Here is a 17964-nt window from a genome sequence, read left to right on the forward strand (position 1 = left end):
TCTTCTGGTTCTTCTGGCTCTTCTGGTTCTTCCTCCGGCGTTCTGGTCCAGCATCTCCTCCGCGGCGTCTTCTATCTTCTTCTCCTCGGGCCGCTCCGCACCCATGGCATGGGGGGAGGCTCCCGCTCTTCTCTTCTTCTTTTCTTCTCTTCTTCTCTTCCTAGGAGGACTCCCACGTCATTTTTTTTTTTAATTTTGGTTCGGGGTTCCCCTTTGGGGAATTCCCATGCCGTTTTTATCAATGAACTTCTATGTGTATTGTCGGCAATGCAATAGCCGCGGGTAGTTTTAAATGAGTTTTTTCCTTCAAAATGTCATTTTGCTGTCAGACTGTTCTAAACACAGGAAACATGCGCCCCTTTACAGGCATACTATAGACACCCCCCAGGTACGAAATTTAAAGGGATATTACACTTTTATTGTTTGACTTTAAGCATTATTAAAATCACTGCTCCTGAAAAAACGGCCGTTTTTAAAACTTTTTTTTGCATTGATCCATGTCCCCTGGGGCAGGACCCAGGTCCCCAAACACTTTTTATGACAATAACTTGCATATAAGCCTTTAAAATTAGCACTTTTGTTTATTCATGTTCGTGTCCCATAGACTTTAACGGTGTTCGCGTGTTCGAACAAACTTTTTTCCTGTTCGCATGTTCTGGTGCGAACCGAACAGGGGGGTGTTCGGCTCATCCCTATTGGTCACCAAGAAATTGAAACAGGGTAAAATGGCCATTATGCGGACTGAAGAGGTAATAGCGCTGAAGTGGAGAGTGGGGGTGGATATGAACGACCAGATGATGCAGCCCTACTTGGCCACCAGGAAATCACTGTTTTTGTACAAGAAAGTTGCCATTTATTTGATGCAACTAGCCCTGTTCAATTCATATATTATTTTTTCTAAGTGTACCCAAAGTTCCCCAACCTATCTAAAATTCCAAGAAGATGTTATCACAGCCCTTCTCTATCCCCATGGCCAAGCCCCTCAACTAATTCGCTCTGATGCATTAGCCAGACTTCATGAAAGACACTTTCCCGAAATCCTCCCTCTTGCCCAAACAGGTCGCAAACCCCCCCAAAAATGTTGTGTGTGTTCAAGTAGAGGAATTCACCATGACACCCGATACTACTGTCCCCAATGTTCCTCTCAGCCAGGCCTCTGTATTGGAGTGTAGGGATGAGCCGAACACCCCCCTGTTCGGTTCGCACCAAAACTTGCGAACAGGCAAAACATTTGTTTGAACACGCGAGTACCATTAATGTCTATGGGACACAAACATGAATAATCAAAAGTGCTAATTTTAAAGGCTTATATGCAAGTTATTGTCATAAAAAGTGTTTGGTGACCTGGGTCCTGCCCCAGGGTACAAGGATCAATGCAAAAAAAGTTTTAAAAACGTCAGTTTTTTCGGGAGCAGTGATTTTAATAATGCTTAAAGTGAAACAATAAAAGTGTAATATCCCTTTAAATTTCGTACCTGGGGGTGTCTATAGTATGCCTGTAAAGGGGCGCATGTTTCCCGTGTTTAGAACAGTCTGACAGCAAAATGACATTTCAAAGGAAAAAAAGTCATTTAAAACTACTCGCGGCTATTAATGAATTGCCGGTCCGACAATACACATAAAAGTTCATTGATAAAAACGGCATGGGAATTCCCCACAGGAGAACCCCGAACCAAAATTTAAAAAAAAATGATGTGGGGTCCCCCCTTAAAATCTATACCAGACCCTTCAGGTCTGGTATGGATTTTAAGGGGAACCCCGTGCCAAAATAAAAAAAATGGCATGGGGTCCCCCCAAAAATCCATACCAGACCCTTATCCGAGCACGCAACCTGGCAGGCCGCAGGAAAAGAGGGGGGGACGAGAGAGCGCCCCCCTCTTGAACCGTACCAGGCCACATGCCCTCCACATTGGGAGGGTGCTTTGGGGTAGCCCCCCAAAACACCTTGTCCCCATGTTGATGGGGACAAGGGCCTCATCCCCACAACCCTTGCCCGGTGGTTGTGGGGGTCTGCGGGCGGGGGGCTTATCGGAATCTGGAAGCCCCCTTTAACAAGGGGACCCCCAGATCCCAGCCCTCCCCCCTGTGTGAAATGGTAAGGGGGTACCTACCATTTCACAAAAAACTGTCAAAAATGTTAAAAATGACAAGAGACAGTTTTTGACAATTCCTTTATTTAAATGCTTCTTCTTTCTTCTATCTTCCTTCGGTTTCTTCCTCCATCTTCTTCTTCTGGTTCTTCTGGTTCTTCCTCCGGTGTTCTCGTCCAGCATCTCCTCCGCGGCATCTTCTTATCTTCTTCTCCTCGGGCCGCTCCGCATCCATGATGGCATGGAGGGAGGCTCCCGCTGTGTGACACTTCTCTCTTCATCTTTTTCTTCATCTTTTTTTCTTTATCTTCTTCTGTTCATCTTCTTGTCTTCATCTTCTTTTCGGTCCGCTCCGCATCCATGATGGCATGGAGGGAGGCTCCCACTGTGTGACACTTCTCCTCTTCTGATGGTTCTTAAATAACCCGGTGACCCCGCCCCCCTCTGATGCACGGGGACCTGACGGGGACTTCCCTTTGGCATTCCCCATGACGTCAGAAGGGGGCGGGGTTATGGGGAGGCCCGAGGAGATCATGGATGCGGAGCGGCCCGAGGAGAAGAAGATAAGAAGACGCCGCGGAGGAGATGCCGGACGAGAACACCGGAGGAAGAACCAGAAGAACCAGAAGATGGAGGACGAAACCGAAGGAAGATAGAAGATAGAAGAAAGAAGAAGCATTTAAATAAAGGAATTGTCAAAAACTGTCTCTTGTCAGTTTTAACATTTTTGACACTTTATTTGTGAAATGGTAGGGGTACAAGTACCCCCTTACCATTTCACACAGGGGGGAGGGCCGGGATCAGGAGGTGTTTGACCACATTTGAAAGGACTGCTGAAAGGGAAAAGTGGCCTAAAAAGCAGTGGGCTGGACTGATGACCCCTCTGTTAACTGGGGAATCACAGAAAGCGTATTATGACCTAGAGCCTGGCCAAGCAAAAGACTATGTTGTGCTAAAAACAGAAATATTAGCATGACTGGGTGTCAAATGTCACCATGGCCGACTCAATGTGTACATAACTGGACTTTCCGGCTTGGAAAGCCCCCAGGTCTTAAATGTATGATCTCATTCACCTGAGCAGGAAGTGGCTGCAGCCAGAGATTTTGACCACACCAAAGATTGTGGAGCGTGTTGTTCTGGATCGGTTCCTGAGATCTCTTCCTACTGCCATCCAATAGTGGGTAAGCAATGGAGACCCAGAAATTGCCACCAACCTCGTGGATCTGGTTGAGTGGTACTTAGCTACAGAGAACCTGACCGTCTCTTCCAGGAACTCACTGACTTTCCACCCTAAGACCATACCATCCCCAGCGGCGGGTAAGATGACTCCAAGGGGTGAGGGTGGAGAGAGTGGGGGGTGGGAGTTCTACCTAATGTCCTGATAAGAGCAGCCCAGGACGTCAAGGCCACCAGAGGCAGCAAAAAAGATTTGCTGCCGGCAAGAGGGACATATTGCAGAAAATTTCCAAGGGACATACGTCAGTCACTGTTTGCAACAGTTGCATGCACTGACATTCAGGGAACTGAGAAACATTTATGCAAAATGTATATTAATGGTAGAAATGTTGTTGTGTTGCTTGATTCCGGTAGCCTGGTGACATTGATAAAAGCTGAATTCATTACTATAGAGGTCTCTGGGAATAACAAGGTGGCTGTTATTTGTGTCCTTGGGATACCCGAGAGTATCCTGTGACCACAGTGTTTTTTGATACCCCCAAAGGTAACCTCTCTCATCAGGTGGGGTTAGTCCCTCACTTACCACATGATACCATTGTGGGGAGGGATTTTCTGAAATTCTGGGATTGTCCTGAGCCCCCCACTGATGCCCCTATAGACCAGGAAGGTGATGACCAGAAATCCTCTGAGAGTAGTGAGGACTCTCCAGAATTTCCCTTGTCAGTATTGGCAGGGGAGACTCGAGAAACTGGGGAGGAGCCAACATCCTCAGACAAAAACATGCCGTCTGAGTTTTTGGATCTAGTCGTTCACAGGGAAAATTTTGCCACAGAACAGTTAAAAGAACCCACCCTAATCAAAGCACGGGAAAATGTAAGAATAAATGGTGAGCTAGTGAGCCCAGATAAGACATGCGCTTACCTGTACTTCATTGTGAAAAGGGATCTACTGTATCGAGTGGCTCAAAGGGCGGAAGAAACCATTGAGCAACTTGTGGTGCCCAAACCTTACATGAAGTTGGTGTTGGAGTTAGCCCATGGGCACATTCTTGGAGGTCATCTGGGGCAGAGAAAACAAGAGAGAGGGTATTGCAGAGATTCTATTGGCCTGGGGTCATGAAGGGAACAGAAAATTATTGTTCCTCCTGCCCTGTATGTCAGAAGTCGGCACCTATGCCACAATCCTGTAACCCACTGGTACCTCTTCCCATCATTGAGGTCCCATTTGGTAGGTCTGATTAATGAAGTCCACTAGGGGGCATCAGTACATTTTGGTTATATTGGACTATGCCACCCGCTATCCGGAAGCAATTCCTCTTCAAAATACCTCGGCCTAGACAATAGCCAAAGAGCTATCTTGTTTTTAGCCGCGTGGGTATTTGTAAGGATCTGCTTACGGACCAAGGTACCCCCCTAATTTCCTGGGTTATGAAAGAGCTATGCAAGTTGTTCAAAGTGACACAATTGCGTATCACCCCCAAACAGATGGGTTGGTTGAAAGGTTCAACAAAACCCTAAAGCAAATGTTAACCACTTCAATACAGGGCATTTTTCACCCCCTTCCTGCCCAGGCCAGCTTTCAGCGCTGTAACGTTTTGAATGAGAACACTGTACCTATATAAAATCTTGATAATTTTCCCCCCCCCACAAATAGAGCTTTCTTTTGGTAGTATTTGATCACCTCAGCGGTTTTTATTTTTTGTGCTATAAACAAAAGACCGACAATTTTGAAAAAAACACAATATTTTTTGCTATAATAAATATCCCCAGTTAAACAAAAAAACACATTACTTCCTCAGTTTAGGCCGATATGTATTCTTCTACACAGACATGGATCTGTGTGTTTACACACTCAGATCCACATTCCTGCTCTGTGACAAGTAATCGTGGCTGCCAGCCACGCACATCGGCTCCTGAGTGACGTGAAGGGTGTGCGTGCATGCCCCCTAGACTGCCGGGAAGCCAAGGACATCATAAGACAGCCGCCCAGAGGGACAGAGTGTTTCTGCAGCTGTCATATTATAATACGCAGGATGGGAAGTTGGTTAAAGAAGGTGGTGGATAGAGATGGAAAGGATTGTCTAATACCCTATTTGATGTTTGCCATTAGGGAGATACCCCAATCCTCTACAGGTTTTTAACCCTTCAAGTTACTCTATGGGAGACACCCAAGAGGGCTGTTGGATATTGCCAAGGAAACTTGGGAAAACGTGAGTTCTCCCCACAGGAGTGTGATTGAGCATGTCGCCCCTGATGCAAGAATTGCACAGGTAACGCCAATCGTAAAGGAACATTTGGCCAAAGCGCAGTTAGCAGAGGGTGTACCATCATGGGGCCAAGACCTGTATCTTATCTCCAGGGATAGGGTATTGGTACTAATAGTAATAAGAAGAGCCAGCAAAACTGTTATCCTTGAAGGGTTGTTTATTGGTACATCAGAGCGACAATAAAACAATAAAGCTGACGCTTTTCGGCAATAGCCTTAGTCGTAGCTATGACTAAGGCTATTGCCGAAACACGTCAGTTTTATTGTTTTATTGTCACTCTGATGTACCAATAAACGACACTTCAAAGATTACAGTTTTGCTGGCTCTTCCTATTACTGTTGCATTGGAGTGTGTTGGGACACATCGAGCCTCGGCACCTGTGAGTGGACCTGGTGTATGGATTGAGTTGTCCCTGCAGAGAGCGCTGTTACCTTTCTTCTTTTCCGTATTGGTACTAATCCCTACGGTTGAAACCAAATTCCTGGCCAAAATGGCAAGGCCCATACGAGATAATGAAAAAAGTGAGGTGAGGCAAATTACAAGGTCAGACAACCAGGAAGGCTAAAGCCAGAACAGATCTATCACATTAATCTGTTGAAAGCCTGGAGGGATAGGGAATTCACAGAGACTTTGGCGTCACCGGCTCAGTCGGATTCCTTGGTTCCTGAGGTTGGAATAGCAGTCACCTTATCAAAACCCCAACAACAGGAGGTTAGAGAGTTTGTGCTCCACAAGGTTTTCTCTGAGCTGCCGGGACAAACATCTGGGGTAGAGCATATTATCACCCCGCCTGGTGAAAGGGTGAAACTAAAAACCAATCGCATACCAGAGGTCCGACAGGAGGCAATACGTGAGGAAGTACAGAGAATGCTTGAGTTGGGGGTGATAGAGTAGTCCCAGAGTGATTGCTCCAGTTCCATAGTGTTATTAACTAAACCGGATGGGAGCTGGCGATTTTGTAATGATTTGACAGTTGAATAAAGTTCCAAAATTTGACACCTCCCCCATTCCACATATAGACAAGTTGATCAACCAGCTGGGAACAGCCCAATACATGACCACGCTCGATCTCACCAAAGGGTATTGGCAAATTTCCCTAGCCAAGTCGGCAAAGGAGAAAACAGCATTTGTAACCCCAGAAGGGGCATTCCAATATAGAAGAATGCCGTCTGGGTTACAGAATGCACCAGCAACATTCCAGCGAAAGATGGATAAGATTTTACGACCCCATCAGAAGTATGCTGCAGCTCACTACTATTTATTGTTGTCATCTATCTAGTTACACATTTTAAACATTTTCATTCTTTTTAGTCGAAGTCAGACGCTATCAGTCTGACTTTGACCTCTATCTGTGCCTACAGCAAGATGGAGGCCACTGTTTACTCTATTGAGTCACATCCCAGGCGCCGTATGGCGCACGGGATGTGACATCACGACCGCACTTCCGCCCTGTGGACCGCAACCCGGAAGTTAATCGGCAGCGTGCGTTCCACCCAGTTCCATGGGGCACAGGAGCGAACGTGTCAGCAATGGCAGCCCACACAGACACAGCCCCTGCAGAAGACAAACGCACTCGAGCAGAGGAGATGGCATTAGATCTACAGATGATAAGGTACACCCCCCTTTCTCATATTCCTAACCCTCTGATCACTGCACATTACTCTGTATCATCTATGTGATATAAGAATGCAAGGGTAAAAGAGCAAATTGTGTATGGGTAACTACTGGTACGACCCTATCAGCTCACCCATTAGGTGTTAGACTAATTGTATTAGCGATAACATTAATGGATATGGAAGTACACCAATTAATTATTAAATGAAATCAATAAATCAATATGGTATGGCCCTTCAACAATGTTCACCTAGCCAAGATCCATAACACACAACCCCCCCTTCCTTCCCTCCCCCAGAGGACCGCCCATTAATTAAGGGAGGAGTCCCGATACCAACCTGATCAGTTTGCTTCAGCTTAACATGTGTATATAAAAAGTCGGCAGGAGACTGCCACCACTAAGGCTCTGAGGAAGAAGGTCAAACCTTTGAAACGCGTAAGCCAGCGGCGGTCCGTGTGCCTCCCTCCTGGGACCTGGACAGCTGCCTACCACTGGAACTATTGCCTTTGTGCGTTCGATATGCAATTTTACCTGCGACTTTTGTGAGTAGCTTTTTACCTTGTTTTCAATTCATTAAACTTGCTAAGGATAATGCGCTAGGCTGGTGCGCTCTCTTGTTTCTTTCTTTGTTTTTCACTATTAGGATAATCCCATCCTTCGAGAGCAGCAAAGCCGAAGTCCATAGTCCTTCTTGAACTTTTTTAGCTAACACACCAGTGCGCAAGAGTACTTTTTTCGTTTTTGTATGCTGCAGCTTACCTGGATGATGTGATTATCCATACCACAGATTGGGTCTCACATCTGCCAAAAGTGCAAGCAGTCTTAGACTCTATCTGGAAACTGGGTTTATGGCCAATCTAAAGAAGTGTACCATTGGACAGGAGGAGGGCAAATATCTTGGGTACATTATTGGGAGGGGATTGATAAAACCCCAAGTCAACAAAGTTTAGGCCATACAGAGTTAGCCATGTCCCAATAGCAAGAAGCAGGTCCGAGCCTTTCTAGGAATCATTGGCTATTATCGGCGATTCATCCCCCATTTTGCTTCTCAGGCTGTGCCCCCTAACCATCCTGGCAAAAGGGAAAGAGTCTGTCATGGTTAAATGGACCACAGAGTCTTTAACCACTTCATCCCTGGAAGGATTTACACCCCCCCCTCCTGACCAGAGCACTTTTTGCGATTTGGCACTGCAACGCTTTAACAATTGCACGGTCGTGCGACGTTGCACCCAAACAAAATCGACGTCCTTTTTATCCCCACAAATAGAGCTTTCTTTTGTTGGCATTTGATCTGATCGCCTCTGCGTTTTTTTTTTGTGCTATAAACAAAAAAGCTTTTTGCTATAATAAATATCCCCATTTTTTTTAAAAGCTAATTTTTTCTCAGTTTAGGTCGATATGTATTCTTCTACATATTTTTGGTAAAATAAATTGCAATGAGCGTATATTGATTGGTTTGCGCAAAAGTTATAGTGTCTACAAAATAGGGGATAGATTTATAGCATTTTTATTATTATTTTTTTTTACTAGTAATGGCAGTGATATGCGATTTTTTTTTTTATCTTATCATGACTGTGACATTATGGCGGACACATCGGCCAATTTTGACACATTTTTGGGACCATTGGCATTAATACAGCGATCAATGCTATAAAAATGCATTGATTACTGTAAAAATTTCACTGGCAGTGAAGAGGTTAACACAGGGGGGCGATCAAGGGGTTAACTGTGTTCCCTGGGAGGTGATTCTAACTGAAGGGGGAGTGGACTGACTAGAGGAAGTGACAGATCGTGGTTCCTAGCTAATAGGAACAAATTCCTCTCAGAACAAAACACGGATTTGTGTGTTTACACACACACTTCCGTGTTCTGTCTCTGGTGCTCGCAATCGCTCATGGCCAGCAGTCATTGTGACCATTGGGCACAAGCATCGGCACCCCCGCTGTGCAGCGGGCACACGCCTGCTATCCCAACCCCACAAGCCGACTTATAGCTACACCGGTTCACGCAGGGGAGCCAACCTTCCGTAGTATAACTGCGGCGGCTGGTCAGGAAGCGGTTAAAAAATGCCTTATGTGACCAGCCAGTGTTGTACTCACCGGACTTCTCTAAGATCCCTTTCACACTGGAGCGCTTTGCAGGCGCTACAGCGCTAAAAATAGTGCCTGCAAAGCGCCCTGAATGTGCTGCTGCTTTGTCTCCAATGTGAAAGCCCCGAGGGCTTTCACACTGGAGTGGTGCGCTAGCAGAATGGGTAGAAAAAAATCCTGCTAGCAGCATCTTTGGTGCGGTGTGTATACTGCTCCTTCACCGCTCCTGGCCATTGAAATCAATGGGGCACCGCGGCTATACCGCCGGCAAAGCGCCTCTGCAGAGGCACTTTGCGGTGTTTTTTTTAACCCTTTATCGCCCCACTAGCGGTCGAATACCGCTGCTAAAATGATGGTAAAGCGCTGCTAAAAATAGAGGTGCTTTACCACCGATGCCACCCCAGTGTGAAAAGGGCCTAAGGACTTTGTTGTACAAACTGATGCTCCAGATGTTGGGTTAGGAGCAGTGTTGTCCCAGGTCTGGAAGGGGGAAGAGCACCCGGTCATTTACCTCAGCAGGAAAATTGAAGACCTATGAGGTAAATTATGCCATGATTGAGAAGGAGTGTGTAGCGGTGAAGTGAGTGCTCGATTCCCTTCGGTACTATCTGCCAGGTAGACACTTTGACCTGTTTACTGATCACGTTCCTTTAAAATGGATGGCTCAAAACAAGGAGAATAGAAGGGTAAATAGGTGGCTTCTGGCCCTACAGGAATTCAACTTTATGGTAAAGCATCGCTCTGGCGTTCAAATAGGAAAAGTGGATGCTTTGTCTCGGGTACATGCGTGCCTGACTGCGTGTGTTCCAACCCCAAGGTTGAAACAAGAGGGGGGTATGTGACAGCAAGCGTGTAAAATCGCCTGGTTGCGAGGGGGGCGTGGCTAGCCGTCAGAGATGATGGACGCACACTAACAGAGCTCCGCAGCATCCTGGGCCTAAACAGGTGATAACAGCGACACAGAGCCTTGTTTCACGGATCCCTACACCGGACCCGCAGTGGACACACTCCCGGATGCCTTCCCGCAAACGAAAGGAGACTACAAAGCCAAGAAAGATGACAGACTTTCTGATACAGCCGCGCCATCTCAATGTCCAAGATGGCGCCGGCAGAAATGCAGGAGAGCCGCGCGGCCTCGGCACACAGCACGGACGGGACGGGAGACACGACTCCGGCCGCTCACATGGCAAAAGACCACAAGGACAAGGTCAGTACCCACCACCTCCATCTGCATCATCCAGCCCTGCAAAAAGCAAGCTGAAAATGTCCTCGCCATGTGCAGAAACAGCAGAAATTAGTGGATTTGAATCCTCCCTGGAGGATACCAGAGAATTACAGGAATCCATCATAGACTTCCCCACACAAAACCAGCCGGTACTAGATACCACACTTAAAGATATGTTAGTATCCCTGTGATCAACCCTACATGCTGACATGTTGGCAATAACACAGCAATATAAATCAGAGGTGGCAGCGGTAGACTCAAGGGTGTCCCACATAGAATCTAAGATGGTCGAATTCGCGTCAACTTTTAACGATATGGTGGACGCTCATAACGACAGGGATGAGGAAATCACAGCTATCAAAACAAAAATGGCCGACTTAGAGGACAGATTAAGACGCAATAACGTCAAAATCAGGGGGATCCCTGAATCGGTCAAACCCCCAGATTTAAAGGAATACTTTACAAACCTTATGAAAGCTACACTTCCGGAAACACCCCTGGAAGATTTAATCATAGATCGAATACACCGCCTTCCAAAACCCAGAAACATACAAGAACACCTCCCCAGAGATACAATAGTCCGCATTCACTTTTTTCACATCAAGGATCTATTCATGATGACAGTGAGAAGACGGGACAACCTCCCTCAAGAGCTACAAAATCTTTCTTTCTTTGCTGACTTGTCAGCCTTCACCATGCAGCAACGCAGACAGTTAGCAACTATAACAAAACCGCTGAACAACCACCGCATCCAGTACAGATGGCTGTATCCGGCCAAGCTTCTGATCACGAAAGAGGGCAAATCACATGTCATAACAAATGTCAGAGATGGAATCCGTCTCCTGAAAGATTGGCGACTTTTTGATCCAGATGACAATGACCAGGAGAGGTCACACTCTCTCTCATCCACCAGAGCCAGCTCAGACGCAGAAACAGGCTGATTTACTCAGATGAAAAACGACAGAAAACCCGTTTGACCCAGGAGAATGCCACTTAGCTAACTCCTTGCTTTACCCCCCGAGTTATAGCGGAATTGCATCCGCACAGATCCCTACCAGGATCGATAATTTTTTACGACTTTTTGTTTGTACCCTTTTTCTCTTTTTCCCTCCCTACCTTTCTTCTCGTCTACAGGAACAGAAATACTGACACACTGATCTATTGCCTTCAATCTTTGGAGACTTTCTTATCCGCAGTTTCCAGCACATCGAAAGCCAATCCCGTCAGGAGGCCAGCTTTCCCTACACACTCTCTACGAGCAAAGGTATGAATCAAACAACTAAAAACATGTCTTTCAAACTATCCTCACTAAATGTGAAAAGTCTGAACAGCCCCTACAAACGTCAAATGGCCTGGAAGGAAGCATCCAGACTGAAAAGCGACATCATGTGTTTCCAAGAGACTCACTTTTCAGCGGTCAATCCTCCAGTCTTTAGTAATTGCAAATTCCCTATCCTATATACAGCAAATGGCCCAAAGAAAAAAGGAGGGGTAGCAATTGCTATCAGAGACTCTATCCCGTTCTCAGAAATCACAACCCACCTGGATAAATCCGGCAGGTACATCATACTAGTATGCGAGATCTTTGCAGTCAAATACACCTTGGTCAATATGTACCTGCCAAACAACAATCAACTCCGATTCCTAAACAAAATTTGGAAAAAGGTAGAAGCACTGAAACAGGGACATGTTATCCTATGCGGGGATTTTAACGCGATCCCAGACAAGCATATGGACTGCACTAACCCCAAACATCTAAAACAAAGAAGGACGACGCTGGCAAGATTTATTAATGCATCAAACCTCTTTGATGTATGGAGGTGTCAACACTCATCAGAGAAGGACTTTACTTTCTTTTCTAATGTTCACAGCACTTACTCAAGAATAGATTTGTTTCTAGTGGATAAATTTCTGTTGCAAAAGATTGTCAGGTCAGACATTGATATTATATCATGGTCTGATCATGCTCCCATATCCATCAGCGTGGGGGGCGGAATGCCGAGACAGCAGCAAATAGATGGAGGAATGATGTGCTAACTATCTCCCAACCTAAAAATCTTAAATTAATCAGAAAGTCTTTGACTGAATTTTTTGAAATCAATGCTCCCTCGGTATCCCACCCTTTTACGCTGTGGAATACTCACAAAGTAGTTATGAGGGGTCTCCTAATACAATTGAGCGCCAGGGCAAAAAGGCAGAGGACAGAGAGGCTCAACGACCTGCTGGAAAAAATAAAAAACTTAGAAATATCCAACAAACAAAATTCCACCCAAAAAACAAGAACTCTATTATTTGAGGCTAGACAGGATTTGAGATCACTTCTGGTGTCCCAGCAGGATAGCCCCCTCCGCATTTTAAAAGCAAACAACTACCGTTGTAACAACAAGGCGGGTAAACTGCTGGCGAACCAGTTGAAAGAGAAAATGATAAAAAAAAGAATCCCACACATAGTAAATCCTAAATCCAAAATAACAGTGACCAACCCCAAAGACATAGCAGACGCTTTTAGCGACTACTATGAAGCCTTATATAACCTTAAAGAAGACCCAAATACACCACAGCCACCTGAAAACATAATTTCGGAATTCTTGGAGTTAATCTTCCGAGGGTTCCGCAATCAGAACTCACTAAACTTAATCTACCGTTTACTATCCAAGAAATTGAAAAAACAATTAGAAATATGCCCCACAACAAATCTCCAGGTCCTGATGGATACTCATCTGAATACTTCCAACTATTCAAAAATGAACTATCCCCGTATCTAAAGCAGATCTTCGATGCCGCAATGTCCAAAGCCTCATTTCCAAAAGAAATGTTCACAGCAACTATCATAACCCTGCCAAAACCAGGTAAAGATTACTCAGCTCCACAAAATTTTAGGCCTATTTCTTTACTGAATGTGGACGTCAAATTGTACGCCAAGATCTTAGCCAATAGATTGTCATCATTATTACCAGTTCTCATCAATCAGGATCAAGTAGGTTTTGTATCTGGTAGGCAAACTACAGACGCAACCAGAAGAATGTTAAATATAATCCATTCAACAGAGGAGTCCCGAAGGCCTTCTCCGCTCCTAACTTTGGACGCAGAGAAGGCCTTCGATAGGGTACATTGGGGATATTTGATCAGGGTGCTGGAGAAGTTTGGATTGACAGGCCCCATACAATAAGCAATTTTAGCACTGTACTCCTCCCCGTCCGTCTATGTTTTTACTGAAGGAATGTTCTCTAAAAACTTCCAAATAACAAATGGAATAAGGCAGGGATGCCCCCTGTCACCATTAATTTTTGCGTTAATTATGGAACCACTTGCAGAAACAATTAGGAATAATATAGCAATCCAAGGAATTCCCTCTTCGGACCGAGAACATAAAATCTCACTCTTTGCAGATGACGTCATTTTGACTTTATCTGACCCATATAGCTCTTTAAAAGCTGCACATGAGACACTATTGGAATTCAGTAAAGTAGCCTACTACAAGGTGAATGCAACTAGCATCCCCCACTTCGAAACTTTTCCAACTCAATTACCATCCTCTATTAAGAGCATTTCAAGAAGATATTTCAAGATTCCAAATATTCTACCTATCTTGGAATGGTCGCTTAGCGGCATACAAGATGCTACTACTCCCAAAACTAATGTACATATTCAGAACCCTTCCAATACCAATCCCAAACACTTTCCTTAAAGCCATGCAAAACCAAATGTCAAAGTTTATATGGGCAGGTAAGAGAGCTAGGTTCCCGTCACAAATGAAAGAAAACCATAAAGAAATAGGTGGTTTAGGGGTACCAAATTTAAAAGACTACTACACAGCAGCAATCTTAGAGCAACTGAAACAATGGTTCTCCAACAAAGACATTAAACACTGGTCCCAACTAGAACAGTCATGGTTGCATCCTAGATACCTACAGTCATTGATACTTGCTCACAATATACAACAAGTCACAATTAAAAATGATCACCCTACCATACAAGCTACAATGCAAGCATGGTCCCACCTAAAAAAGACATCCAACCCACAAACGGAACTCACAGAAGTACCTTTCCCACTAGAAACCTTGAAATGGTTGATCCCAAACATTTCCTTAGACCAATGGCTAAGTAATCAAACTGTACTATTGAGAGATATAATACAATAAGATAAGCTGCTGTCATTCAAAGAAATACAAAATAAGCTTCATCTACCGTCATCAGAGTTTCTGACCTACCTACAGATCGCTTCATGGTACAACAAATGGAAAATTTCAAGTTCTCCCATACCAACTCTAGTATGGAGGTATTTGAATTCCACTAACCCTAAAACGACATATCCTTGATGTACACACTACTCAATACCAAGAGATCATTCACTAAACTCACTCCCCTGCAAAAATGGGAAAAAGAATTAGGACAGACGTTTACAGATAATCAGTGGTTATCCGCATTTAAATGTAACCATAGATTTTCGAGGTGCTCCAACTATGAGGAACTGGCGGCAAAGCTCATAGCAAGATGGCATTATACACCGTACATGATGGCTAAATTCTCCAGAGAAAATTCTAATTTGTGTTGGAGAGGCTGCGACCATGTTGGAACGTTGACCCACATGCTATGGTCCTGCAAGCATATTCGCAGCTTCTGGTCAGAAATATTTAAACTAATAGCGAAAACGACAGGAGTCTTTACAACTCCACTTGCCGAGAAGGCCATTCTAAGCATTAACATGTCAGAATACCCAATCTCAGTGAGATCTATAGCGATGCATATACTTTTTGCCGCCAGGTCCTTGTTGGTGTGTAAGTGGAGATCAGATGAAATCCCCAGCATCAGAGAAATCATCACAAAGATCAACACGATATCTGTTTATGAAAAAATGTTAGCTTATAGAGATGGCTATGGCGCAAAATATCTCTCCAATTGGAAACTGTGGAACTCTCTATTTTATACATAAAAATCATTCTGTCTCCTGTAGACCAGTTGAAGGTCAAATCACTACCTTTTTCCCTTTCTCACCTTCTACCTTACCTCCATCCCCCCCCCCTTTCTCTCTTACCAGTTTTAATGGTGATATGTTTTAATCACCACAGTTAATGCAATATTAAATGGAACTATTCCATCTTGAAGTTCAAATTTGTAACATAAGCATAAACGATAAGAACTATTTGTCCCAGGATATTGGTTATCTACAACTCTTAAACTGAATAATCTGCAATATCTTAACATCTTGTGTATCTGATAAATGTACAGTGGTATATCCCATGTTGGACAAATGGTATACTTTCATAACTTGTATGTATGAAAAAATCTTAATAAAAATTAATATATAAAAAAAAAAATCATCTGGTTGCATCCAGTATGGCAAATATGTTTGTCCCAGATTCAGGCTTTACACTGATTTTGTACCACTTGGGGGAAGTGCTGAGTCCTGCAGGGGTAGAGGTAATGAGCCCAGCTGAATTAAGTTGGCTCATTAAGGCCTCTACAAAAACTCCCAGCATGCAAAGGAAGTTGCTCCATTCTGGAACCAGTTTTGTGCCTGTTTATACTGGGTAGTGTGATACCTGTCTGTGGTGAGACAACGCCTGTGTGGCAAGCCTCTTTAATAGGGAGATAGGTGCTGAGGACAGCACAAGGCTGCACCCAGCTGATAGCCAGGGAAACCTGTGTGTAGTAAGTGGCCAAGTTGGCAAGGATTTATTTTCATGTTTTTGTTTTGCTGTTTTTGGACCATTGTAAATAGTGTAAATAAACCGTACCTTTGTTTTTTCACCTTCTGTTTGCTGTGCCTAATTTTCGTGTAGTGAATCCATCCAGGGGGTCACACACATCTGCTGCTGAGCTAACCCCATCATAATTATGACACTTACCTTTAAAATAAAGCCCTCCAGCATGCGCTGTCACCACTGCCAGAGCTTCTATTTTCATCCAGTCTTCCTTTCAGGTTCACAGGCTTCAGGAGTTTGATTGGCCAAGTGTGGAGACTTCACTCCTTGTGCATGTACCTGGGAGTCACAGCCTAGAGCTCTGAATGAACATAACCATCCATTCAGAGCACAGTGTGCATGCGCGTGTGACATCACCGGCTGCTACTAAAGTAAAAATCTCTTAAAAGGTGCACATTTAGGAGATATTTAGTGTACCTACAGTTAAGTCTTATTATAAGCTTGCCTGTTAGGGATGAGCTTCGAGTTCGAGTCGAACTCATGAACTCATTATAATAAACATGTAAGAATTGGAAATACAGTAATCACATTTGCCTAAATTGTATGGTAAATGTCACATTTTATGGCTAAGTCGGCCATTTATGGATCACAATGCCAGCTGCTCAGCAGGGACTGGCTGAATATTGATCCATATATGGGTGAGCTGGTCTATCAATCGACTTGTGTACAATCAGCCTGTTGTTTTTTCCTGCATGATCAGAGCCACCGGCTATAGCCGGCAACCCTGATCATTAGACTTGAAGCACCCGCTGGCTTGTATATCATTTTTGGGCATTTTGACTAAGGCAACCCCTGAAGAAACCTGAACACACCCTGATTGGAAAAAGCCGATACATAGCAATTCGAAAATATAGATGACCTTCCATCAAATATCAACACATTAAATGGATTAGTAGAAGTATTCAGTATTTGATGCTCCATATAATTTGTCATATTTCATTAAAACTGATCAGAGAAATAAAAGACAAACAGTGATTACCGGGGATCCTCTCTTCCTCTTTCTCTTTCTCTTTCTTTGACGATCTCCCCCCCATCTCTTTGCTCGGTCTTAGTTCTTCTACATCTGAATTCCAGTCATGTCACGGAACACCTAGACACAGAGATACATTGTCACTAATGGTTACTATGTTGTCCAGATCCCTCGGATGTAATATGTCTGAGGATTCATTTCCTGCCGCAGACTGAAATCTTTGTGGAACTTTATTTTTTATAATAATATTTCCAAAACTAAGAGATCCAGAGAGAGATAAACTGCTTGTTCTCAATCCATGCAGAGATAAAGGATGCAAATGAATACAAGTCTGTCATCATTAATATATTATTAAATGTATTTTATATGGAAGAAGTATTGTAACCTCTTGCTGACCAGTCTGTCGTTATACGGCGGCAGGTCGGCTCTCCTGCACAAATCGCTGTAGCTGTACGGCGGCACATGCAGGCATGATAGTGGGAGGGCACCCATTGCAAGCTGCCAGAGCGTGCCCACGGGACAGCAGACTCGATGTCCGCCGGTGACCCACAATCGCCTAGCACAGAGGAAGAACAGGGATCTGTTTTTGTAAATAAGGTGGATCCCCATTCTGACAGATGACATGACAGAGATCTTATGTTCCCAGTCATCAGGAACAGCGATCTGTCATGTCCCTGCCACCCCATCCTCCACACAGTTAGAACACACCCAGGGAACACAGTTAACCCCTTGATTGCCTCCTAGTGTTAACCCCTTCCCTGCCAGTGATCAATGTAATAATGTCACTCGTCCCCAAAAATTGTCATTTGGGGTCAGATTTGTTGGTC

General features: G+C 44.4%; 2 protein-coding genes across 4 annotated transcripts in view; both read right to left on the bottom strand.

Annotated features, from left to right (window-relative positions):
• Positions 1-17964, bottom strand: part of LOC141117699 (NACHT, LRR and PYD domains-containing protein 3-like) — a 2363088-nt gene that overhangs the window by 417278 nt on the left and 1927846 nt on the right. The gene's annotated exons all lie outside the window — the stretch shown is intronic.
• Positions 1-17964, bottom strand: part of LOC141117536 (NACHT, LRR and PYD domains-containing protein 3-like) — a 387369-nt gene that overhangs the window by 331658 nt on the left and 37747 nt on the right. Inside the window, exon 2 of the mRNA XM_073610435.1 lies at positions 17147-17257. Within this exon, the coding sequence (XP_073466536.1) occupies positions 17147-17201 (55 nt within the window). The 5' untranslated portion in view covers positions 17202-17257. The remainder of the gene's footprint in view (positions 1-17146; positions 17258-17964) is intronic.

The sequence above is a fragment of the Aquarana catesbeiana genome, linkage group LG13 (genome assembly GCF_042186555.1).
Source record: "Aquarana catesbeiana isolate 2022-GZ linkage group LG13, ASM4218655v1, whole genome shotgun sequence".
NCBI classification, from domain to species: Eukaryota; Metazoa; Chordata; class Amphibia; order Anura; family Ranidae; genus Aquarana; species Aquarana catesbeiana.